The sequence below is a fragment of the Orycteropus afer genome, unplaced genomic scaffold, assembly GCF_000298275.1.
Source record: "Orycteropus afer afer isolate SDZICR_OR568_19922 unplaced genomic scaffold, OryAfe1.0 scaffold00140, whole genome shotgun sequence".
NCBI lineage: Eukaryota > Metazoa > Chordata > Mammalia > Tubulidentata > Orycteropodidae > Orycteropus > Orycteropus afer.
Window position 1 is genome coordinate 8,562,642 of NW_006921727.1, and position 25,919 is coordinate 8,588,560.

General features: G+C 39.6%; 1 protein-coding gene across 1 annotated transcript in view; it reads right to left on the minus strand.

Moving 5' to 3' along the window:
- The window catches only part of LRRC1 (leucine rich repeat containing 1), a 187,285-nt gene that overhangs the window by 99,775 nt on the left and 61,591 nt on the right, over nucleotides 1-25,919 (minus strand). The window contains exon 2 of the mRNA XM_007945629.2: nucleotides 14,304-14,421. Coding sequence (XP_007943820.1) covers nucleotides 14,304-14,421 — 118 coding nt within the window. The remainder of the gene's footprint in view (nucleotides 1-14,303; nucleotides 14,422-25,919) is intronic.

A 25,919-nucleotide genomic window follows, 5' to 3' on the forward strand; every position in this document is an offset into this window, starting at 1 on the left:
CTCAAAGAAAACTGATAAATTTTTACATCAAAATGAAAAAGAGGGCCAGCAAAATATTTAGCAAATACTAAAACAATAGCAACAAAGGAAGTGAGAACATAATTCATAAACAAAATGAGCTCAGCACAGAAAATTATATGGAACAAAGAAATCAGCACCATGACAAAGCACATAACAAACAACCTAACAGCAACAAATTCATACCTGTTGATAATTTCATGCCTGGCAAGGGCCTTATCTCTAAGATTTATAGAAAATTCCAACATTTCAACAGCAAAGGCATTAACAATCCAATTGAAAAATGGGCAGAAGAAATGAACAGACATTTCATCAAGGAAGATATTCAGGCGGCCAGCAGATACATGAAGAGATGCTCATGATCACCAGCCATCAGAAAGATGCAAATCAAAACAATGAGATATCATCTCACCCCAGCACTGATGGCAAGGGTCAAGGAGACAGAAAATAACAAATGCTTGCAGGGATGTGGAAAGACCGGGACTGTCATACACTGCTGGTGGCACTGTGAAGTGATACAACCACTGTGGAAAGCAATATGACAATTCCTTAGAAAGCTAGAATTGGAGATACCATTTGACCCAGCAATCCCATTACTCGGTATATATCCTAGAGAGGTGAGAGGCAGGACAGGAGCAGATATATGCACACTCATGTTCATCACAGCACTATTTACAATAGCAAAAAGATGGAAACAACCTACATGCCCATCAATGGAAGAGTGGATGACCAAACTATGGTACATACACACAATGGAATGCTTTGTAGCACTAAAGAAAAATGTAGAGTCTACAAAACACCGCATAACATGGATGAACTTGGAGGACATTATGCTGAGTGAAATAAGTCAATCACAGAACAAATACAGTATTAGTTCATTGTTGTGGAGGGTCAAGGAAATGTTTATATATGGGGGAAAACTTTCTTTGTTGGTTGTCAGGGGTGGAAGGGGAGGGGAGGGAACACTGTAAAGAAAATGCATTGATGCATGTCACTTTAGTTTTGTGTATTTCACTGTACATAAATTATATTTCAATAAAATGTATTTAAAACAAACAAAGAAAAAAGAAATCAAACAACATATTGCATTGGGCTAAGCTGCTGGAAAGGACCTCATTAAAGTGTTAAAAAACAAAGATGTCATTTTGAAGACTATGGTGAACCTGACACAAACTATAGTATTTTCAACTGTCTCATATTCATGCGAAAGCTGGACAATGAATAAGGAATATCAAAGAACTGATGCATTTGAATTATGGTGTTGGTGAAGAATACTGAATATACCACAGCGTGTCAGAGAATGAACAAATATGTCTAAAGTACAGCTGAAATTCTCCTCAGACGCAAGGATGGGGAGACTTCATCTCACTTATTTTGGATATGTTATCAGGAAGGACCAGTTCCTGGAGAAGGACATCATGCTTCAGAAAATGGAGGGTGAGAAGAAAGAAAAACACCCTCAGTGGGATGGAGGGGCACAGTGGCTGCAACAATGGGTCGATCAAGCAACAACTGTGAGGATGGTCCAGGATGGGGCAACGTTCCATCGTCTTGTATACAGGGTCACTATGAGTCAGAACTGCCTTGATGACACCTAATAACAACAATAAAATGTTTTGGGTTTTTTTCCTCCATTTTACATATTACACCACAGTTCTGGGCACATCACAGATGTTCAATAAATATTGAATGAATGAAACTTTACATTTCAGGAAATAGTTATGCTGCTCAAAAAAAAAAAAAAAGTTTGAAAATCAGTTGTCTAAGTATCTAAACTTTACCATAGTGTTAAAGCCCAAGACAGCTGAACCCCAGCTTATTTCCTGATAACCTCCCTCCCTGCATACACTAGTTATCACTTGCTCCCTGACCACAAATCTGATTTATGCCATTCCCATTTCTCAGAATGCTTCCCCTGTGTTCTGGTTATGTAGTGCCACTCGGACGAGAAATATACCACAAATGGGATGGTCTTAACAAAACAGGAGTTTATTCTTACAATTTGGAGGCTTTAAGTCCAAGGTCAAGTGCCAGGCTCTAGGGGCTGGGGGAAAGCCCCTCAACCTAGGGGTCCAGCTCTGCCTCCTGCTCCCGGCCCATTAGAGCTAGAGGCGTTTCTTCACTCAGACAGCTGCTGGCTGCTGAGGCTGAGAAGCCCCAAGGTTGACAAGTAAACAGGCACAGTCCCAATATTACTAAACCACACGGCAGGCCATTAACTTAAGTCCATTGTAAGTCCCAAGGTCGGCACAGCATAGCAGGCTGCTGAGCAATGACACGGCTACATGCAGGGTCCAAGTGTGCCATAGGCTAGAGACCATTCCCAAAGGCTTCTCCTTATACACAGGAAGCAGACCACATACCCAAAGGCAGCTACCCAGCTGCTCATGGTAGATCCCACCATGGAGCTGATTGCCAGTCTCCTCATGGGGATTAACTACCACCAGCTGCCCAGCCACTAAACCAGGCCCAGTCAAGTTGACACACAAACCAAACTACCACAATTCCACCCCTTGGCAACTTGTCATCTATACAGATCTTCATTGGGTGGCATCTGTACAGATCTCCTTACTAGGTAGCTCCAGTTCCTCTAAGTGGCAACCTTACCCCCTTGGCCTGGAGGGCCCCGTTCCTCTCCCTCTTGGGCATGGCAGCCCTGCCCCCTCACTCTTTGGCAATGGCTATGGCTCCATCCCACTGGCTCACATGAATGAGCAGCCCCACACTCCCGAACCAAGTTGGTGAAAACCTGGTACTAGGGGCCTGTGATCATTCCACCTCCAAAGGCAATGGTTCTACCCTTTTCAGGCTGAGGCAGCTCTGCTTCCATTTCCTTGGTCTCTCCGCTTCTGCTGATTAATGCCCAAGGGCAACCCACTCTGCCAGGAATCTTCTTGCCCCAAAGCACATTTAGCTTTCTTGCTCCGTGGGCCGACCAACCTGCTACTCTATTTCAAGCCGGTCTTTTCTACCAATTAATGCCTGAAGGCACCCCACTCCACCAGGAAGCCACCTAACCAAAGGCACCTGGCTTTCTCCTCCGTGGACTAGTAAGGCTGTTGCTGTCTCATGACACTTCTCTCGGCTCTGCTCCTGCCATCTCTCAAGCCAGTTTCTGGGCTCTGCTCCTGCCGTCTCTCATCTCATGCCGGTCTCTTGCTGTCTGTCCTGACGTATGCCAGGGTCTCTCTGCCAGGGTTTTGGGTCAAGGACACACTCCAATCCTGTTTCCACATTTTAGGTATCTGTCAGAGCAGCACCCCACTCTCAGTACCAAATTCTTTCTGGTTACCTAGTGTCACTCTGACGAGAAATATACCGCAAATGGGATGGTCCTAACAAACAAGAGTTTATTCTTACAATTTGGAGGCTTTAAGTCCAAGGTCAAGTGCCAGGCTCTAGGGGCTGGGTGAAAGCCCCTCAACCTTGGGGTCCAGCTCTGCCTCCTGCTCCCGGCCCACTGGAGCTAGAGGCATTTCTTCACTCAGACAGCTGCTGGCTGCTGAGGCTGAGAAGCCCCAAGGTTGACAAGTAAACAGACACAGTCCTGATATTACTAAACCACATGGCACGCCATTAACTTAAGTCCATTGTAAGTCCCAAGGTTGGCAGAGGATAGCAGGCTGCTGAGCAATGACATGGCTACATGCAGGGTCCAAGCGTGCCATAGGCTAGAGACCATTCCCAAAGGCTTCTCCTTATATACAGGAAGCACACCACATACCCAAAGGTAGCTATATACCAGCTGATCCCACCATGGAGCTGAGGATTAACTACCACTAGTCTCCTCATGGGGATTAACTACCACCAGCTGCCCAGTCACTCAACCAGGCCCAGCCAAGTTGACACACAAACCAAACTACCACACCCTGCTTCTCTAAGAAATCTCACTGCAAAAGGCAGTATCTCTCCTCACCTATCTGTACGCTGAGCAAGTGAAGTCTGTGCGCCCCACACAGTCCTTTATTTATATCATATTGTAACAGTCACTTATATTTTGTCTGTTGTGCCTATAGATTTACCTCCTTAAAGCCCAGAAGAATTTAGCAAAGAATCTTGTACACAAACTCAATAAATGTTACTTGAAACAAATAATAATAATAGGTTATGTTGTTGTTGTTGTTGTTGTTATGTGCTGTCGAGTCGGCCCCGACTCATAGCGACCCCTCCCTGGGTTTCTGAGGCAGTATCACTACGGAAGTAGGACTGCCCAACCTTCCTTCCGAGGAGTGGCTGGTGGGTTTGAACCGCCAGCCATCTGGTTAGCAGGCAAGTGTCTTAGTCACTATGCTACCAGAGCTCCCAATAATAGGCTATAGTAGTACATTAATATGCATTTGAACAACAACAACAAAAAAAGCCAACACACAAGGCCTTTTCAAACTGAAAATATTTCAGAATCACTTACATTACTGGCTTTGAGCAAACATGTTAGACTGAGGACTTACCTAACACTTATAAAGTTAATTTAAAATCAAATCATTGTTTCTATATATAATCCTCCAGTTGCAGTTCTTGGTACAGCTCCTTATTCTCTCTCTCGTTCTCAGCTCCTTCATCCCTTTCCCAGATGTGTCTTTCCTAACTTAATAAGCTTAGAGCACTGTTTTCAGTGGTAGGAGAATGTTGCTGTCACCATCCTGACAAAGTGATGCACTGACTGAAGGATGACTTCAGCTGCCTGGAGGCTCAGCATCACTTGGCTCAAGCCAGATTCACAGAACAAACTAGGTCACCTCAAAATCAAAATGAACCAACATGGCCAGTGATCCTTAATCCCTTTTAGAACTGGAAACTATCAGCCTCATAGCTACATAAATTGCCTAATTAAAAAGGGAGCAGAAACTGTCAGCCCACATGTTAAAGTACTGTCTTATTTTAGGAGAAACAACTAATTATCTTTCCTTCTGTAACTTAGTTACTGTAACTTAGTTATACTGGTCTGTATAAATCTATCAATTTTTTTCTAAGTTCAACATCTAGCACTCAGCATAGCAAGTAAAGATTGAGTGAATAAATGAATTAATGAATTAGGAATTGAGGGAGGGAGAAAAGTAAGGAGCTACTTAAAATAGGAAAAGCAGGCTAAAATTTCAATGACTGTAACATTTAGAGAACGTAGGATTAAATAAAGAGCCTGTTGAACTAAAATATATATTCAGAAGGTATTCTCAGACTCAGAGGTTGCTATCTCTACTATAGACCTGCTGATTGGGGAGCGGGGTGTGGGGAGAGAAGAGCTTAAGAAGGGTGTGGGGAGAGAAGAGCTTAAGAAAAAGAATGAAGGGAGGGAGGGAGTCACAGTGGTTAAAATATTCAGATACTAAAAGGTCAGAGGTTGGACCCATCAGTCAATCTGCAAGAGAAAAATGACGTAGTTTGCTCCCATAAAGATTTACAGCCTTGGAAACCCTATGGGGCAGTTCTACTCTGTCCTATAGGGTCACTGTGAGTTGGAATCAACTTGATGGCAGTGGGTTTTACAACTAATTTGGTACAGTCACAACTCTTCTGATAATGGCACATTACTAATATTAACATAATAAAGAAGAGTAACAAAGTAACAATAATTTACTCATCTATACTTTTGTTCCGGCAAAGCAACTAGAAGGCAGGCAATCCACAGAGACCCTTCTACACAGAGCAAGAAAGGACTTATATATTTGGGAGAATGGAAAGGGGGACAGAAATGTAAAAACTACAAAATATTTTCATCACAAGGGATTCTCTTGTAAAACCAAAAACACCAAACTCACTGCCACTGAGTTGATTCTGACTCAGAGCGACCCCCGTTGGGTTTTCTAGGAGGTAAATATTTACGGAAGTAGATTGCCCAGTTTTCCTTCTGTGGAGTGGCTAGTGGGTTTGAAGGGCCAACCTTCTGGTTAGTAGTCAAATGACTTAGGCACTGCACCACCAGAGCTACTTCTCTGGTAAAATGCAAACGCAACCACTGCCATGGAGTGAGATCTGACTCATAGCGACCCCTCCTTGGGTTTCCGAGGCAGAATCACTACGGAAGTAGATTGCTCAATCTTCCTTCCGAGGAGTGGCTGGTGGGTTAACCACCAGCCGTCTGGTTAGCAGTCAAATGCCTTACACACTATGCCACCAGAGCTCCCTCTCTTGTAAAGTGTATTCTAATTTTTTCAATGTCAAAAATGATTTCTATGTATCTTTCCATTTAAACAATTCTCCTAGAAACAAAATAAAACAAAGCAAACAAACAAAAAAACTACATGGAAAGGTGATTAGAAAATATCACAGAAGTCCAACTTCTTTCTACCTCCACTTTAAAAATTACTATTACCCAGATTAAAATGTGAATAGAAGACAATTTTTTTTCTGTATTTTTATTTCTTCCTAACCAAAGAGACAGCAAAAGTGAAGACAAAGAGAAGGTTCATGATAGAAAAACAGTAGTACTGGCAAAAGCAAGAAAGTCAGCTCTGAGCTGGACAGGGTCTAGCTCCCCAGTCATTAGGTAGAGCAAGCACAGTGGTGTGCTTCCCTTCACTGAACAGCTTCTGTAATACTTTAATAATATACTGTTTGCCAGGAAGAGCTTATTTTCAGGGCATACCCCAAAACACTAAGACTTGATGTCATACAAGGTCATTCCAGCAGGCTTTGAGATCAGTGTTAGATTTGATTTGATTAAATAAACCCAGAGCTACAAACCACAGACAGTTATCGTCATCCCTTGGTTGGACAGGACAACTAACCCAAGAATTTAATCAAAGTCTAGATTCCAGAAACAAGATGGATGATGAGCCTGCTGTCTATTTACTCCCAGTGGTTGTCCTAGTCTTAGTGATGGCTTGTACTGAAACTGTCTTAGTTTTATTTAATTTCCTATTAATTCAAGCTTGCAAAATAATTAGCCAGGATGCACAGTCCCTGACCATGATTTTTTTTTCTTTACACAGTATCATTTTGCCCCATAAGAGAAACATATTTATAACCACTTTACCAAACCAAAAAACCAAACTCACTGCCATCAAGTTGATTCCAACTCACAGGGACCCCTCCTTGGGTTTCCAAGGCAGTCTCTCTACAGAAGGAGATTGCCCAGTCTGCCTTCTGTAGAATGGCTGATGGGTTTGAACCATCATCCTTCTGGTTAGCAGTCACATGCCTAAGGCACTACATCCCTAGAGCTTTGGTAGGGCACTAATTCTAACCAGTGTCTCCTTAACTTCTACCATGCATGTTATACTTTTACAATTTTTGCATATCACTTATATTCTCTATTATTTATCTCATTCTTTTAAATCAAATTTTAAAATTTAAAGATTTTGAAAGGAAACCTTTTTTTTGGGGGGGGGGTCTCAAATCACTAACATGACTAGAAAGCTACTCTCACCACCGGAAATAGAAGATAAATCTAGCAATAAACGCAGTACATTATTATGGCAAACCAAAAGGAAAAAGGACAACTTTCTCACTGTGATTCAAAATTAAAAATTGCTGTTTCTCGGTAACACTCAAAATCATTTCTAGCAGCATGCTGGTGATGTAACGCTTACAACTTTGGGAAAAACTGAGCTAAATGGATAATGACATAGTACTGTGATATAAGCCAAATTACAGCATAGACTATAAAATTCAAATGACTAACCCTTAGGGCAGGATTTGTGATGCATTAAGAAATTCTGCCCCACATTCTTGGATACTACTTGATACTTGGATACTACTTGAAAAGCTAAGCTAAGGCCCAATAAGCAGAGGAAACAGAGTCCAGACGTTGAAGTGTATGTACTTTATCACAGAAGACTGCTTTAGACCTTAACTCTAAGCCTTTTAGACAAAATTTTAACAGCATATTCAGACATCAATTTCACATACTCCAATCATCTTTTAATCTGTATGGTTAGGGACAGCACTAGTTTCTGTTTTCCCATATATATTTTAGCCATTTGCTCCACAAGAAACAAATCCACCTAGTTAGGCAAGAAAAGTGTGTTACTTCCTTAAACTCTCACTGTGTTTGTATAGGAAGTAGGCCCCCTGTCCATGAAGCAAGGGCCAGCACCATCAGGGAGCAACTGCCCAAAGTCAACCAGGTGCTGGATGGCGGAGCCCAGGGTGCTCTCTGCAGAGCACATCCAGCCATTCTAGGGGCAAAACCGTTCACCCTGTACCCACTCCAAGCCTTTTCACTTTTAGCTCAGAAAAAAATGCTCAAACCCTAGGAAAATCCATAAGCATTGCCCTTTCTCCCTATGTTCTCTCTTCTCTTTTCTAACACAACATACAATCCTCTTGACTTTGTGCCTGAAATATCAGAAAACAAGAACCACAAGAACCAGTGTTTGGAGAACTTGGCAGTTCTTCTTTGCCTAGGAAATGAGCCTATAAAAACTTTTTTTCCTCCTCAGTTACAGACTTTTTTGGAGAGGAATCTGAAACTTGCCTTTTCTTCCTCACTTGAGCAAGAGAACATAAGGAAAAGTCCAATTTTGCTGCTGGAATCAAAGCAAACTTAAGCGTCAGTCAGCTCTAGTATCTTATCATTTAACCAGGAATATTCTGAAGGCTTCCCACTTTCCACATGAGAAGGTGGGAGAAGGCAGTGGCATTGGCTAAGCAAACTTGTGCTCCTAACTGTATTGCTGTTGTTATTTGCCATCAAGTTAGACCCAACTCATAGCGACCCCTCCTTGGGTTTCCGAGGTAGTATCACTACAGAAGTAGACTGCCCCATCTTCCTTCTGAAGAGTGGCATTGTTTTTGTTGTTGTTGTTATGTGCCATCGACTCAGACCTGACTCACAGCGATCCCTCCTTGGGTTTCCGAGGCAGTATCACTACGGAAGTGGATTGCCCAACCTTTAGCAGGCTTATGGGTGGTGACATCTAATGTGGTCAGCGGATCAGCAGGATTGGCATTACCTGGGAGGTTCAATGTAAGATCTCAATCTCCACTCCAGACCTACTACAAGCAGAATCTGCATTTTAACAAGACTCTCAGGGTAATTCAGTGCCCTCTCAAGTTGGACAAGCACTGATCCAATGGACTCAAGTGGTCTGATACCAATACCCTGCCTTCCTCCTCCACAGTTAAAGCACGTTTGTCTGGAAAATCAGAAATTGAGGAAACAACCATGTCTATAGCAATCAACCTAGTTATGGCCGTGCATCAACCCAGGGGCAGGGCAGGAACTCTGAGGGGCAGCCTGAGGCTCACAGGTCTCTAGACACCAGTCCCAAACCTTTACAAATGCCTGTGTCTGCACAAAGCAGGGCTTCTCACACTGCCACCCAGGCTGCAGGCTTTGTAATTTTTATTTACCAACTCAGTTGCTTAGGAAATTCACATTAATGTGATCTTATTTGCAAAAAGAAAAAAAATGAGAGAGGAAGTGAGATTTGCCTGACCTGGAAACAGCTAGAGACCCATATTCCTGTTGGTTATAGTAAATGTGACTTTCTTCCGCTCTGTCATCTGTGCAGTGTCTTCACAATCTCAAAGAAAGCCCTGAACCAGGCATTTTCTATGTTGTCTCCTATATCCACTCACAGTGTACGCACATGTGTACACACACACAATTTTTTTTTTATTGTAATTTGGGTGGAAGGTTTTAGAGCAAATTCATTTTCCATATAACAGTTCCTATAAATTTTGTTTCGTGACATTGACTGCAATCCCAATAACTTAACAACTCTCTTCCTACTTCCTTTCTGTGGTTACGTTTTCCCTGTGTTCTTCTTTCCTGTGCATTCCTGCCCTCTGAGCTATCTCCCTGTGCAAATACTGCTCTTCTGATCGCCCACAAATGATTGCTGTAAGGAGTGTACCCACCTGGTGTAAATGTGCACTTTATATGCCTGTCTATTGTTTGGCTGGAAGCCACAAGAATGAGTTCAATTCCAGGCCCAAAGGATGACTAGGGGCCATAGTCTCAGGGTTTCACCAGTCTCTGTCAGTCTAGTAAGCCTGGTCTTTTTTATGATTTTGAGTTTTGTTCCACATTTCTCTTCCACTCTATCCAGGATCTCCTGTACTGATCCCTTTCCAAGTGGCTGACAGTGGTAGCCAGGCACTATCTAGTTCTTCTGGTCTCAGGGTCATGTAGGCTGAGGTTCACGTGGTTTACTAGTCCCTTGGACTAATTGTTTCCATGGGCCTTTGGTTTTCTTCATTCTTCTTTGTTCTGGATGAGGAGAGACCAATTGTTGCAACTAGATGGCAGCTTGAAGCTTTAAGACCCCAGTCACTACTTACCAAAGTAGGATGCAGAAGAATGTTTTTGTGTAATATGTTATACCAATTGAGCTTGATGTCCCCCATGACCATGGTCCTGAGCCTAGAGGCCCAACAATTCTCTCCCTCAGGGTGGTTAGCTGTGGCTAAAAGGTATCTTAACTTTGCCCCGTTAGTTCTATTTATATGGACATTCTTATAGCACAAACAAATATATATGTAGAAATATCATCTGCCAAACTTATGTAAAGTTATGGGTATACTCCATTTTGCCTAGATGTACCTGATCATTCAACCTGTCTACCTATGTATCTACCCATAAGTTAATGTTTGTTATGACAGATAATGCAAGGAGCTCTGGTGGTGCAGTGTCTAAGGCATCTGACTGCTAACCAGACAGTTGGTGGTTTAAACCTACCAGCTGCTCCATGGAAAGAGGTTGAGGCAATCTACTTCTGTTAAAGATTTACTGACTTGGAAACACAATGGGAGTCACTTTGATTCAGGATCAACTCAATGGGAGTTGGTATGACTGATAATGCAGTAATGCATATGTAAAAGTGTTTATCTTTGTTGTCTATACTTCTTGTGTACCTCTCTGTGTCTTCTTTTTCCTTAGTGCTATAGGGTCAGTCACTTGCTTTTGGTATATTGTCTTTCCTTTTACCCAAATCAATACTTGACTCTTACCCATCTAGCAATTTTCCTTCTCTTCCCCTTCCATTCCTGGTAACAGACAAAGAGTCTCCTTCCATATGTAAACCTTTCCTTGACTTTTTGCAACAGTGGACTAATAAGATATTTGTCCTTCTGTGAATGACTTATTTCACTCAGTGTAACATCCTCCAAGTTTGTCCACCTTATGAGATGTTTTACAGATTCTACACACACGCTCACTCATGATGTTACTGAGCCTGAGCTCTGACAATCCAGGAGGAGATAATCAACTCTCTCTCTGCATTTCTAAAAGTACCTGATAAGAAAGTAAAGGCTCTGCAAAATCCTTAAGCACCTGCAGAAGGGAAAAGGAAAACTTATGTACAGTCATGGGTATATTCCATGGGGAGGGGGGTGGAGAAGAAGAAGAGTATAGGTTTGCTGAGGAAAAGAAACATCTATGTCCTGACATTGTCTTTAGTGAAAGTTTAGCTTCTTTTATCAACATGCTTGGAAGGAAGGTTGGGCAATTTAGTTCCGTAGTGATACTGCCTTGGAAACCCAAGGAGGGGTCGCTATGAGTCAGGTCCGACTCGATGGCAGTGCGTTTGGTTTGTTTTTTTTTAATTAACATGCTAGCAAGTAAAAATGGACTCATGATAAGAGGCTATGCATGTATGTAAAGAAATAGCTTAATGTGGGAACTTAAGAAATTGACAGTTGACAATGCAGACTTTCCACAGAGTACCCCAATAAAGTTAGTAACAAGACTAGGAAATTTCAAGTTTTATGTTTTCTTTCCTGACAAATAGTTAAAGCCAATATTTTTCCTCTTAAGTATTTCTGGATCCCTGCTTTTTTTCTTTCTAATGCCAATTTTAAAATTGCTATTTTAGTTCTTCAGATTTTGTGATTTCAGTGGCCATTTAACAAAGTTACTGCTTCCTTGCAGAGTTAATAGGCAGACACTCTTTATAACAGATAATTGCTAAAACAAGAGTGATTAGTCTCAATTACATATGCCTTAAATAAGTACTGTACAGAATTGTCCTTGAGGCAAATTCTATTTAGAACTCAAAACCAAACCTGTTGCTGTCAAGTCAATTTCGACTCATAACTACCCTACAGAACAGAGCAGAATTGTCCAATAGGGTTTCTAAGGCTGTAATCTTTAAGAAAGCAGACTGCCACATATTTTTTCCCACAGAGCAGCTGGTGGGTTTGAACCACTGACCTTTTAATTAGCAGCCAAGTGCTTTAATCACTGTGCCATCAGGGCTAGTCAGATAAGACCTCAAATGCCTATCTCACCCATACTCCGGGCTCAAAGGAGTTGCCTGTCAATAACCTCTGAACAACAAGTTTTGAACTACTGGCCACCCATCTTCTGGAGCAGCCAATCTCTAGATTAGCCATTGACCTGTGGCTCATGGCTTTCATTGCATCAAAAGATAAGCTGGGTCAATCATTCCTCATTTAGAAATCTGTCAGTGACAATCAAATGCTACAGCAGAGGCAGAAACTAAAAGGTCCGTTGACAGAAAGTATAACAGAATGGGTCTGGAGACCCCACAAGCCAGTTCCACGAGAGCAGGTCAGCAGGTAGGGGAGAAAAGAGCACCCATAAAGAGAGAAACAGACAAACTATGACAGAGTCTGTGAAGCCCCACAATGACCCCAAATGTGAGCTAGGTGCCAATGCTTTGAAATGTCCCTTCCACACCCATCCTTAAAATCAAATCTCCTTTATCTTAACAGATTTGGGTTTCCTGCAACCAATTAAGCCAATCTAAATCAAGCCTCCCCAAAATAATAACTATTTCCAGTACCTTTAAGGTGAGAAATAATCTTCATGAAAGGTAAGGGTAGGCCTTCTGTCAAAAACATGTAGCTCAGCCTAAAGACAGCTTTCAATTTAGGGAATCCAACAGATGACAGACCAACTTAAAAGCTGTTAAAATTGGGGAAAAAAAAATCATTTTTCTTCACCATGTTTTCAGTCAATTACTGATTATCCCTGCTGCACTTAACAATGATCCACAGAAAAAATACTGTCTCTAGTCCTTGAGGTTTCTGTGGAAGACATCAAATTGAAAGACCCAGACCTGAGGTTCACTGAGAAGAAATTTAAATATTTTTGTGGGGAAAGCAAAGATTAAAACACAAAACAAAATATTACCCTTGTTATAAGTAATTCAGACTATATTTGGGTCTATAATCAGATGTAAACTTTTGGTTAATATGAAATTTAAAACAACGTGTCTTTTAAAATTAGACCAGTTTCCTTGCAAGAACCAAATCCCGACAGGACCATTGGGAGATGCTACTTTAACTTAAAGGAATAATACTGTATCATAAGCAGGGGTACCAGCCCATTCAGAGAGTACTCTAAGGGTTATGAAACACAGGGTTAAACAGTATTAAGGAGCTCGGATGGTGCAGTGGGTAAGGCATCTGACTGCTAAACACAAGGCTGGCAGTTCAAACCTACCAGCTGCTCCACAGGAGAAAGATGAGGTGATCTACTTCTATAAAGATTTACAGTCTTAGAAACTCAATGGGGGTTGCTATGAGTCATAATCGACTTGTGGCAGTGGGTTTTTGGGTTTTGGTGACATAAAGCTTAGGGGCTCAGCTGCTAACCAAAAAGTCGGGGTTTCAAATTCACCAACAGCTCCACAGGAGAAAAGACCTGGTGATCCGCTCCAGAAATGATTACAGCCTAGAAAGCCTTATGGGGCAGCTTCACTCTGTCCCACAGCATCACTCTGAGTCAGAATCAACTCAACAGTACACAACAACAATGACAACAAACAACCTATTAGAATATCCAAGAAAAAAGAAATAATAATGAAATCTGGAAACTAAAACCACACAAATTCAAGTGTCCAGAACCACCACCAGTCCAATTTGAAATAAATTAAAATGACAGAACATTCCTCAGTGGTAAGCAGGTCTATTCACTGCAGGGAAGGAGATTCTCACAAAAGCATACCAGGCAATTCAGCTCCACCCAGGAGAAATCAATCCTCCTCCGGGCAGGTTTCCCTAACTTCAGCAGCATCCAAGCACAGGGACAAACAGGGATGTCACTAGTCCTCAATTTCATGTTCAGTAAAAGGACTGGCCAGAGATGATTTCCCAGGTAACTCTATAACTACGAATTAGACTGAAACTACTCTGAGAAAGTTATGTTTTTAAAAAAATTGTTAAGAAATTTCTGCTGTAAATACCTGTAAGTTGACTTTACTATTCAAAAATGGCAGATATTTATCATATTAATTTCACCCAAAAATTTATGTACAGCTTTCCCAAAACTATCAGCAAAGCATCTATAACAACATATAACCAGCAATATTTACTAAAAATACCCCAGCATCAGAAGAGACAAATGGACAATCCAAGTGGAGTCTTTTTCTTACCATTTCGAGACACATCAAGTTCCACCAGCTGCATGAAGTTTGCTATTTCTGGAGGGAGCCGCTGAATCTCATTATCACTAAGTCCGAGCTTTCGTAATCTGACTAGCTGGAAAAATTGCTGAAAGACAAAAGAGTTTCACATAGGTCTCACATCTATTTGCAATACAATTTTTTTTGACTAATATGAAATTTAACACGTGTCTTTTAAAAATTAATGATGATTGCACCAATGTCAATTTCCTGGTTTTGATATTCTAGTGTAGTCATGTGAGATGTCACCATCAAGAGAAACTAGGCATAAAGTGTATCTCTTTATGATATTTATAACTTCAATCGGGCAATACATACACTATAAAAATTTTTCAACTTCACTGACATTGTAATGATATTTCTGGGTCTCTGTCATCATCATACAATTGAAGACAATAAACTCTGGTGTACAAATATTGTTTTTGCAGCATTACCAATGAAAATAAAAAAACAGAAACCATACTTGTCAAATAAGACACAAGTGATTAAATGTGATTAAATATTAACATGTGATTAAATAAATAATACAATATTATACAAACAATAAAAATGATTATAAAGACAAGGGAACTTGAAAAAGGTTTACAATGCAAATATAGCTAAAAAAGAAAACAAAATTGCAGGTACGTGTATGAAAACGTGTATGTGTATGTGGACAGACAGAAGGGAACAAGAAGTAAAACAATTTTGTTAGGTGACAAGAATAATGTTTGAATGACATTTTTAAAATTACTTCTTTTTGAACAAAAAAAGATATTTTAAAATAAAGTGAACTATGAACCTCAGCAAATGAATGCTACCAATTAGCTATATATGATAATGAAGAAAGTACTCAACAAAAGGACTAATCCTTTGGATTTCTTTAATCATACAGTTGAAGGTTAAATTCTTAAGGAAAGGTATCGAAACTTCTTTATGCTGGTTGTACTACAGCATTAGCTAACACAAAAGCCATTCAAAAGAGTCACCAATTTGAATAATTGAGCTTATGCCAATTGTTCAAAGAGTCTGACAGTTTCATAATATATCAATGTGTTTACTCAAGCATGAAAAGCTTACTTTGTTTTCCAGGAAAAGCAAAATAGCAAAAGCACAAAGACTATCACCAACTCCATACATTCTGGGACCATTCAGAAATAATATAAGAAATCACGTCAATAAAGTACGTAGACAGATTTATGTGAATAATAAGTTTTTATGTCTATGGAAATGATAACTTCATATCCCTCAGTAATTACAAAAACAAGCAAATTTAAGGCTTTGTTCTACATGTTAAAAGCATCCTCAAATAGAGTCTGTCACAAATACTACTTTATTCAACTTAGGAAGCATAAACCAATGGTAAAAAAACAACCCCATGTGACGTGATTCCAAACTGAGAACAGTAATTCCTCACTCCTTCCTTCTTTATCATGATTTGACCTTAATATGGTGTCAAAATACTTTAAGTTCACTACATTCTTATAAGAGGCACATAATGCCACTAAGACTTTATTAATTCTCAAGCTTCAACTTTCTCAGGTAGTCAGGGAAAAACTCAACATACTATAGGCCTTCCTGCCTTTCCTTGGAGATAAGCCAGTTCACAGGAAGAATAATTCATGTAACTGTCTTGGCAGGGCGCCTCAGTGCAAAGCAATCATGGGACAGAACACACAGACACCATTCTTCAACTATACTATATTTGATGATAGCACAAGGACTCACTTAGAATACATTTTGTACAATTATATGTAAAGAAACCCAAATTGTTGTGGCCTGTTACACCACGCAATCTTCTTATACCCACCCCATTGTTTTTAGTAGAGACAGCCTTTAATTTAGCTGAAGAAATGTTTCTTTTTCTTATTCTCCATTTCTGATCAGATTCTTTTTTCCTCCTCTTCTGGTAAGAGTGCTAGTATCTCCCTTCTTCTTAGGAAGGGCAAGAGGAAATCTCAGTCCTATAAGAACTGTGTCCTTTTCATGAACATGTGCCTTAGGATCAGCTGATTGTCCCCAGTTGCCCAAAATCCTTCTTCATAACGTAGAGAAGCAAACCATTATTACAGATTCATGGAGGACAATATTATAAAGAACGTTAACAACCCCTGGAAAATGGTCTGACTATGATTACACGAACTTTACCATGGATTTTCAAGGGGCATTCTCCCCACTCAACTAAAAGTTTATCTCTTTCCACTCTACCTAACTCTTATCACATCCCTACTCTTGTTCCCACTGACCTGGACTAACTTCTTGATCTGTAACATGTAAAGACATGGTAAACCAATGGTTCTAATCTCAAGGTAATATTAATACTCAATATAGGATATATCCATCTGTATGGCCTAGCATAGCTCTTTTCTATGAAACTTGTAAAAAGTGAATGTGATCTTATTACCCAGAAATTCTACTTCTTTGTATAACTCAAAACTCACTGCCATTGAGTCAATTCCAACTCACAGTGACTCAGATTGGGTTTCCAAGGTGGAAGCAGATTGCCCCATCTTCCTTCCACAGAGCAGCAGGTTAGTAGGAGCTAACCTTTCGGTTAGCAGTTAAATGCCTTAGGTACTGCACCACTAGAGCTCCTTACTCCTATGTATAGACCTTTAAAAACCAAACAAACAAACAAACAAAAAACTCATGTACAGGTATATTGATACATGTACAAGAAAGTGCTTAACAGGTCTTTGTAATAGCCTCAGATGGTAAACAACCCAAATACCCATCAATAGAAGATGTGATAAATAAACAATGGCATATTCTTACAATAAAATTCTACACAATGGAAATGTAAGCTTATTGTCAGTTATAACATGGATGAATCTTAAAAATAATACTGAGCAAATAAACAAACAGAAATCCATTGCCATGAGTCAATTCCAACTCATAGTGATCTTATAGGCAGAGCAGAACTGCCCCATAGTGTTTCCAAGGCTATAAATCTTCTGTACAGGTTTACAGCCTCATCTCTCTCCCATGCAGCAGCTGGTAGATTCAAACTGCTGACCTTGTGGTTAGAAGCCAAATGTAAGAATACATACTATAGTACTCTATTTATATAATGTTCAAAAATAGACAAAATTATTACCTTTAGAGATGCAGAGCAAACTAACTCACTGGCGTCAAGTCATTTTGACTCATAACGACCCCTCTTTGGGTTTCCCAGGCAGTATCTCTATGGAAGTAGATTGCCCAATCATCCTTCCGAGGAATGGCTGGTAGGTTTGAACCACCAGATTTCTGGTTAGTAGTCAAATGCCTTAGGCACTACATCACCAGAGCTGCATATAGAGGTGTTACAAAAACTATAAAGAAAGGCAAAGAAATAGTAACTATAAAATCAGGTTGTCATTTTCTCTAGGTGTGAGGGAAAGGATTATGACCAGAAAGGGCATGCAATGGGGCTTTCAGAATCCTAGCAATGTTCAATTTCTTAACCTAAGTGGTAATTAAATACTATAATTAAAACCTTATAACTTATTATAAATAAATACACTTAATGTTTTATGCATTTTTCTATATATATTTTATTTCACAATGAAAAAAAAAAATTAAGTGACTGTTTAAATACGTCATAATCAAGAAGGAAATGCCAGACGATTAGCACAAAGGACAGCAAGTTCTTTAATTCATCACAGTTCTTGATAATGGGAAAGAAATGGCACTATATCTATAAAAAAACCAACAACCCACTGCTGTCAAGTCAATTCCAACTCATAGTGACCCCCATTGGGTTTCCAAGGCAATAAATCTTTACAGAAGTAGATTGCCTAGTCTTGCTTCCTCGGAGTGGCTGCTAAGTTTGAACCACCAACCTTCTGGTTAGCTGTCAGATACCTTAGGCACTGTGCTACCCGAGCTCTATATTATATCTGTTGTTGTTGTTTGCCGTCGAGTTGGCCCCAACTCATAGCGACCCCTCCTTGGGCTTCCAAGGCAGTATCACTACGGAAGTAGGATTGCCCAACCTTCCTTCCGAGGAATAGCTGGTGGGTTTGAACCGCCAGCCTTCTGGTTAGCAGTCAAGTGCTTTAGCCACTATGCTACCAGAGCTCCTATTATATCTGTAGGAGGAGGAAAATGAAGAAAAGTAGTCATAGCAACCAAAGCAACAATAATAACAACATTAGTAATAATAAGGTTAGCAGTTAACCTTACTGAGGGACTCTCTATGCTTGGCAGTGACCTTCTTGAATAATCTCAACATTGTCACAATGCTGATACCTATCAGTTAGTTACCCTTTGCTGCATAATAAGTATCCCGAATTTAATGGCTCAAAACAACATGGATTTTTTTTTTCTTCTGATTTCTTATGATAATTGGGAAGTTCCTCTGCTGCATTCCCCCAGATTCACTCACGTAACTACATTTAGCCAGAGGATTATATGAGGTGCAGATCTATGCTGGCATCAATCATAGGTCTGGTGGTTGGTGCCAGCTATAAGCTACAGCAACTTTGTTTGCTACAAAGCCTCTTATCCTCCATTAGGCTAGAGCAGTTTCCTTTCGTGGAGATCTCACAGCAGCATGAAAAAGGGCAAAGGCAGAGACTGCAAGGACTCTTGGGGCCTAGGCCTTGAATGTGCATGATGTAATTTCTGCCACATTCTGTTGGTCTAAGCAAGTCACAAAACCAGCCCAATTTCAAGGCAATGATAAAATGGTCTCCACTTACTGATGGAAGGAGCAGCAAAAATCACATTGAAAAGAGGCATGGGATGGGAGAAACTTAGTAGGTTAAATAATCTATCACAAGGTGAGGTAGGAATCTCAGGTAGACCACAGAAGAATGCATATAAAAAATAAAGAGACTGTGCTAGAAAATTCTATGATTGATAACAGAATAATGATTTTTTTACAAATAAAATTAAAACAGAATATAATCATAAACTGATTAAACTTTGGCTAAAATAGAATTTTTTATATTTTCTGGCCTCTACCAATAATTTTATGCCCTCTCATTTACTAACATATTTTAATATTTTGAAGGCATTTTCACCAAGTTGCCACTGTTAGTAGATGTTAAAAAAAAAACACATAAATGCCCCAAAGATGCCCCGTAAGTAGAATCACTCAAGGCAAATCATTGTGAAAACCATGAAGCCAGGAATGCTTTCTTAATTGTGACATGATCAGAAAAGTAGATAAGCCTGGTGTTGATGCTTGCAATGGTCTGGAGAAGAGAAACTTTTTAAAGCAAGATGGACTGGGACAGTATTACTTTACCGAGAATCTGAATGAAGAAACAAGCTGTTGACAAGGGAGGCCAGTACTGATGGCAAAGGTAGAGAATTGGGATTGATCAGGGTTGGCAAGGCACAGGCAAGGATCACATATGATGGAGGAAAAATATCAACTTGAAACAAAAACAATAAAGGAATGATTAAACACAGGATGGTAAATTCAAACACTGAACTATTATGTGGCCATTAAAAATCATTAAAAAATCACTTAATAACATGATAAATACATATGTTCCAGGATTAAGGGGGGGGGTACTATTACAGCATACTCCCTTTTTGTTAAAAGATGAAATAAAAATTTTCAGGGAAAAAGGCTTTAAGGAAAGTTAATCTGCTGAGGAAAATAAAGCCTTTAAGCCAAATGACTGAGAATCATGAAACTTTTTGTTACTGATGGTTTGTACTACAGAAAACCAAAGATTGCATTTATCAGTAGAGAGAGTTGCTTATCCTTCAAATTTTCACCAATTATATCATCAAACAAAACTTGAAAATATGGAGGTATTACTAGTTTACCCACAGGGGGAAAAAAAAAGGTCTTCCAACAAAAAGTCAAATTTAATATTTCAATTAAGTTTATTAAACTGGTCTTACATTTTGACATAGGATTTTCAATAAGGTTGCATTTTTCACATAATGTACTCAAGAAAACATTACATGACTCTGAGTAAAATTTTGTTCAGTGGGCATTTGCCATGGATTCAATATAATTTTTCCAACCTAAGAGCAGTAACAAGCACCTATGTGAGGGGAAAGGAGCTCGAGTGATGCAGTGCCTAAGGCATTTGACTGCTAACCAGAAGGTTGGAGGTTCAAATCCATCAGCCATTCTGCCAAAGAAGACTGGGCAATCTACTTCCGTAAAGATTTACCACCTCGGAAACCCAGTGGGAGTTGCTATGAGTCAGAATCGACTTGATGGCAGTGGGTTTGGTTTGGTTTTGGTTTATGTGAAGGGAATGAGCCCTAGCGGTGCCATGCTTACAGCACTCAGCTCTTAACCAAAAAGCTGGCAGTTCAAACCCACTAGCAGCTCTAGAGAAAGACATGGCACTCTGCTTTCATAAAGATTAAAACTCATGACCTTCGAGTTGATTACAACTCTTAGTTACCCTGTAGGACACAGAACTGCCCCAAAGGGTTTCCAAGGCTGTAAATTTTTAGGGAAGCAGACCACCACATCTTTCTTCCCTGGTGCAGCTGGTATGTTCGAACCATCAATCTTTCACTTAGCAGCCTAGTGCTTAACTACTGCTTAAACACCAGAGTCCCTCACAAAGATTACAATTTAGAAACCCTATGAGGCAGTTCTACTCTATCCCATAAGGATATTCTACAAGTTGGAATGGCAATGGGTTTAGGTTTGGGTTTTATGTGCAGAGTTTTTTTTTATTATTATTATTTCTTTTTTAACTGTGATTTGGTAGGAAGTTTAACAGAGCAAATTGGTATTCCATTCAACAATTCATACACATTTTGTTCTGTGACATTTATCTCAATCCCTGCAATGTAACAACACTCTTCCCACTTCCTCCCCGTGTTTATCATTTTCCTTTGTTCTTTCCAATCCCTTCCTGCCTTCTGAGCTCTATCCCTGGGCAAATGTTGCCCTTTTGATCTCATATGTTTGATTGTTCTAATGAGTGCATATCGTCCTGGTATTACTGTTCCCCTTATAGGCCTGTCTAACATTTAGCTGAAAGTTGAGCCCTGGGGGTTGAGTTCATTTCCCAACTTAAAGGGAAAAGCTTAAAAAATTTTTTAAAAATCCCCATGGCTGACACTGATGAGTCCTCCTTACCTTAGGGAAATAGAACACCTCAGGATTGTCTATTAGTTAATGTTTTTCATCTCCCACAGTAATACATTTATATTGCCTATAGCCAGTGTTTGACCTTTCTGGATAGCAGAAATGGCCCCACAGTCTAAGGGGTCCCACCAGTCTGCATCAGACCAATAAGCCTGGTCTTTTTTTCATGATTTTGAATTTTGTTCTACATTTTTTTCCCACTCTATCTGGGACCTCCTACTGTGGTCCCTTTCAGGTTAGCAATGATAGGTGGGCACCATCTAGTTCTGGTCTCAGAGTCATGGAGGCTAGGGTTCCCACAGTCCATTAATCCTCTGGATTGTTTCCTTGTATCTTTTTCTTTACCCTTCTTCACTCTGGATGAAGAAAGACCCATAGCTGCACCTTAGATGACTGCTCACAAGCTTTTAAGACCCCAGTCACTACTCACTGAAGTAGAATGTAGAACACTGTCTTTGTCGACAAGGTTATGCCAACTGACCTTAGTGTTCCCCAAGACTATGGCTCTGAGCCCCAGGCCCAGAGACTCATTCCCTGAAGGTATATGATTATAACTAAATTTTCCTAACTTTGCCCCCTGTATGCTCTACTATATTACTGGATATATTTGCAGCACATATGAACACACAGGTAGAGATATCTTCCGTCAAACTTATATATGTTCTTGTATAAATGTAGTCCCATTTGCTTTGTTCAGGGTTTTGAAGTGAAGCAAAAGATGCTTAAACAAGATCCATTCATTACTCTCAAAAGCCATCAAGAAAATGGCATGAGACAGGTAGAACAGTAATTAAAATACAAGGTAGAAAGTAAAAATCATAATAAATGAGACATAAACTGCTATGACAGGATAATAAACGTCTCCTGTTGTCAAAAACTTCATCTGTTATACTCCAAGAAAAATAAAAAGTCAATTATATTGTTTGGATTCAGGATTCAAAAAGATCCCTGAGACATTAGAACAAGAGAAACTGTGTAGGAAGATTCTTTCAGAATTTTCTCAGTAAATACACCAACACTTGGACCAACTCTGAGAGTTTTATGAATTAGGTTCAGCAAAGAAAAAAGCTATATGCAAGCGGCATGGAGGGGAAAAGGGGAACTCACTGCTTAGGGGACACTGAGCTGTTGTTAAGAGTGACCAAAAAAAAACTGGAATCAGATGATGGTAATGGTTGAACAACATGATAAATATATCTAATATCACTGAATTATACACTTGAAAAATGTAAATGGCAAACAATTTGTTACATATATATTTACCACAATAAAACTTTTTTTAAAAATCCACATGGCCGACACTGGTGAGTCCTTACCTTAGGGAAATAGGATTGTCTATTAGTCAGTGTTTTTCATCTCCCACAGTAATACATTTATATTGCCTATAGCTAGTGTTTGACCTTTCTGGATAGCAAACAAGAGTTGGAGGAACTCAGTTATTAACACAGTACTTAAAAAATTAATCTGAGTTAACAGATTATAATCTGATATACTCAAGATATTCAAGACTTGCCCGTACTCTTCTAAGACAACATTTAATGGCACTTGTAGTGCATGCTAATTAAAAGTAAAGAGGGAAGGAAAATGACTTTGTTTCTCAGTCCAGATAATGCTGAAGACCACAAGAGGGTTTTAAACCATCATCGAGGTCCTGAAGGATGGAGGAGGGACCTGACTAACCAGATAATATAACATTACAGCCAAGTATCTAGATCTAACAAACTGCCAAACAGGTTAAGCCCTGCAGTGCTAACCATGATTTTACTATTTTTATGTTGGAACATTGAGTTCAAGGACTTGCCAAGCTATTTTTCCAAAAGAGGAGGAAGGGTACTGGGAAGGAAGAGAATATAGGCAGACAGAGAAAGCAAATAACCCAAGCTCCAAATGTATACATATTAAAGTCCCACAAGACTCCAAACCATTTAAACGTGCAATTTGATTTTGCATCTGGGTCATGCCAACTAGATTAACTATGAGATGCTATTTGTTCAAATTGTTAGGCCCTAAGCAGATTTCTGATATTTAGAAATATAATAATTGAGTTATAATCACTAAAGAGTTGAACGGCAGAGAAGAGCTTAAATTGTTCCTAAACATTTTCTAAAATGTTCTAACTACACGTGAGCTGAACATATAAAGCCGTACTTCTGTAGTTACAATTTAGGATTAAAACTGTGTAACTTCAGGATAATCCTTTATCTCCACTTAGCCAGGCTTGCTTTCCAAAGCATATACAGCTCCCATACGAGGTGGCTTCTTAGCTTCAAAATAAATCCTCTGTCATATTTAAATTTCTCACACATACTAAATTCACACTGTTTCCTACTGGTTGATCAAAACAGTTAAGTGAAAAAGCAAAATGGAAAAAACTGAAAGTACATTCCCTAGCAACTCACAAAACAGTTATACAAAAACAAAACAGAACACTCATGCTTACCACATTTTAACTCCACAAACTGAACTAAATATTAAATTCTAACATTAATCCACATGGAGAACCACAACCACAAGGCCTAACTTTCAAAACTTTTTGAATTGCCTTACTGTTTAAGGAACAAGAGAAACCATTAGTATCCAAGAGATTCTGCTCAATTCCCATGTTCTGCAGCTAAATCAGATTGAATGCTGAAGTCTAACAAGTCTGCTTTCTTTGTGGAGAAGAAAAGGCAAAGCTCAGTCAGAGGCACTTCTTTAAGCCGCTCTTTTCAACATTCTTTAAATTTTATTTTTACTGTTTACCAGCAACCTAGGTAAGAGGCCAAATGAACACTGCTAGTGTTCGATTAATATGAGAATCAACAGAAATGCCGAATGGTGGCTTGGGCCCCACAATGAGGCCCTCCACCACCTCTCTACCACAGCATCTGTCTAAGGGCACGTTCTGGCAGTGTGACTGTATTTGCTGACCAGTGGGTTCTTCAGTATAGACTATATAGTAAGTTTCTTATTCAGCACCACCTCAGGAGTTCCCAGAGCTGAAAATCTCCCTTTATGACAAGAGATCAAAAAGAACATTCAAAAAAACAGGAATGTAGGAATCCTATAGGATACTTCCAAACATAGATCCCAAAATAAAGTATGGGGATAAAAGTATTTATTTAGCTCCTACACTTCTAGGAAATGACATGGACTGTTCTCCATAAGTTTCCAGGGCAATTTTCTGAGATAGCTCAATGGTCTCAGTAGCTTCTCAGCTACTATTTCCCAGCATCCTACTTGCAGCTCAGAGTCCAGTTTTTATCCAGATGTGTATAATAAAAGGAAATGAACCTGTCCACATCACAGCTCACTATATCATCTCTTCAGCATCTGGTATCAGGACAGAGCTGGCTCTGTCCAGATACAACTGTCTACTTTTCTCTCTAGTAAGCACCTTCCACAGCATGGTAATCCAGACCCATGTATCAAAGGCTCCTTTTAAGGGAGAATATCTTGTGTATGTGTTAAAGCTATCTAACATTTAAAATGCCACATTACTAGACTAGACTTTAAAGTTCTAATTTCAAAAACTTTACAACACTTTACTTTTTATAAAAACAGCTCTACAATAATGAGAAATGCTCCCAATGTGCCAGGCGCCAGGCTGGAGCTCTCCATGCAGAGTCCTTTAATCCTGCTAACAACCTTCAGCCAGGCAGCTGCTTTGATTTCACAAATGATGACACTGAATCACAGAGTTTAGGCACATAGGCCCAGTTATATGAGTATAAGTGTCAGCATCAGGATTTAGACTCATGCCCTACATCCATGTCTACTATAAACAGAAAGGCATGGAGGATGCACTGTGGAGTACAAAATCTATAATGCCAGCTCCTCAATTTACTAGCTATCTGTGTGACCTCATGCAAATAGCTTAATCTCTCTATGCCTCAATTTTCCTCATTTGTAAAACTGGGGTAATAGAACATAAACTTCATAGAATTGTTGTTTTTGTTTGGTGCAGGTAAGGCCATTTCAACTCACAGAGACCTCTTGTGACAAGAGTAGAACTGCTGCATAGGGTATTCTAGGCTGTAATCTGTGGGTTTGAACTACCAACCTTTCTTTAGCAGCTGAGTACTCAACCATTATGCCACCAGGGCTCCTTCACAGAATTGCAGTGATTATTACATGAGTCAATACAAGTGAAGTATTTAGAACAGTGCCTGACATAGCTACTATTATTATGATGATTATTATAATTATTCTACCATATGCCCTTCTGTATAGCCAAGTTACTAAAACTTTTTAAGTCCAAGAAACTTAAATATAATTACAACATTTTGCTGTCCTTTAAGTACACTGTTAGGATGGGACAAGGTGCTAAACAAGAATCAAGCTCACATATGTTAAGACTTTTCATTTTAAAAAGCAGAGAAGGACCACAAACAAAAACACATCATATACATAAATCAACACACTGCAGGGACCAAGTGCTCAAAGTGTCTTAAGAAGAGACCTTACATTTGATAAAATCCAACACCCATTTCTGATCAAAACTCTCAGCAAAACAGGAATAGAAGGGACATTCCTCAACATAATAAAGGGCATTTATGCAAAAC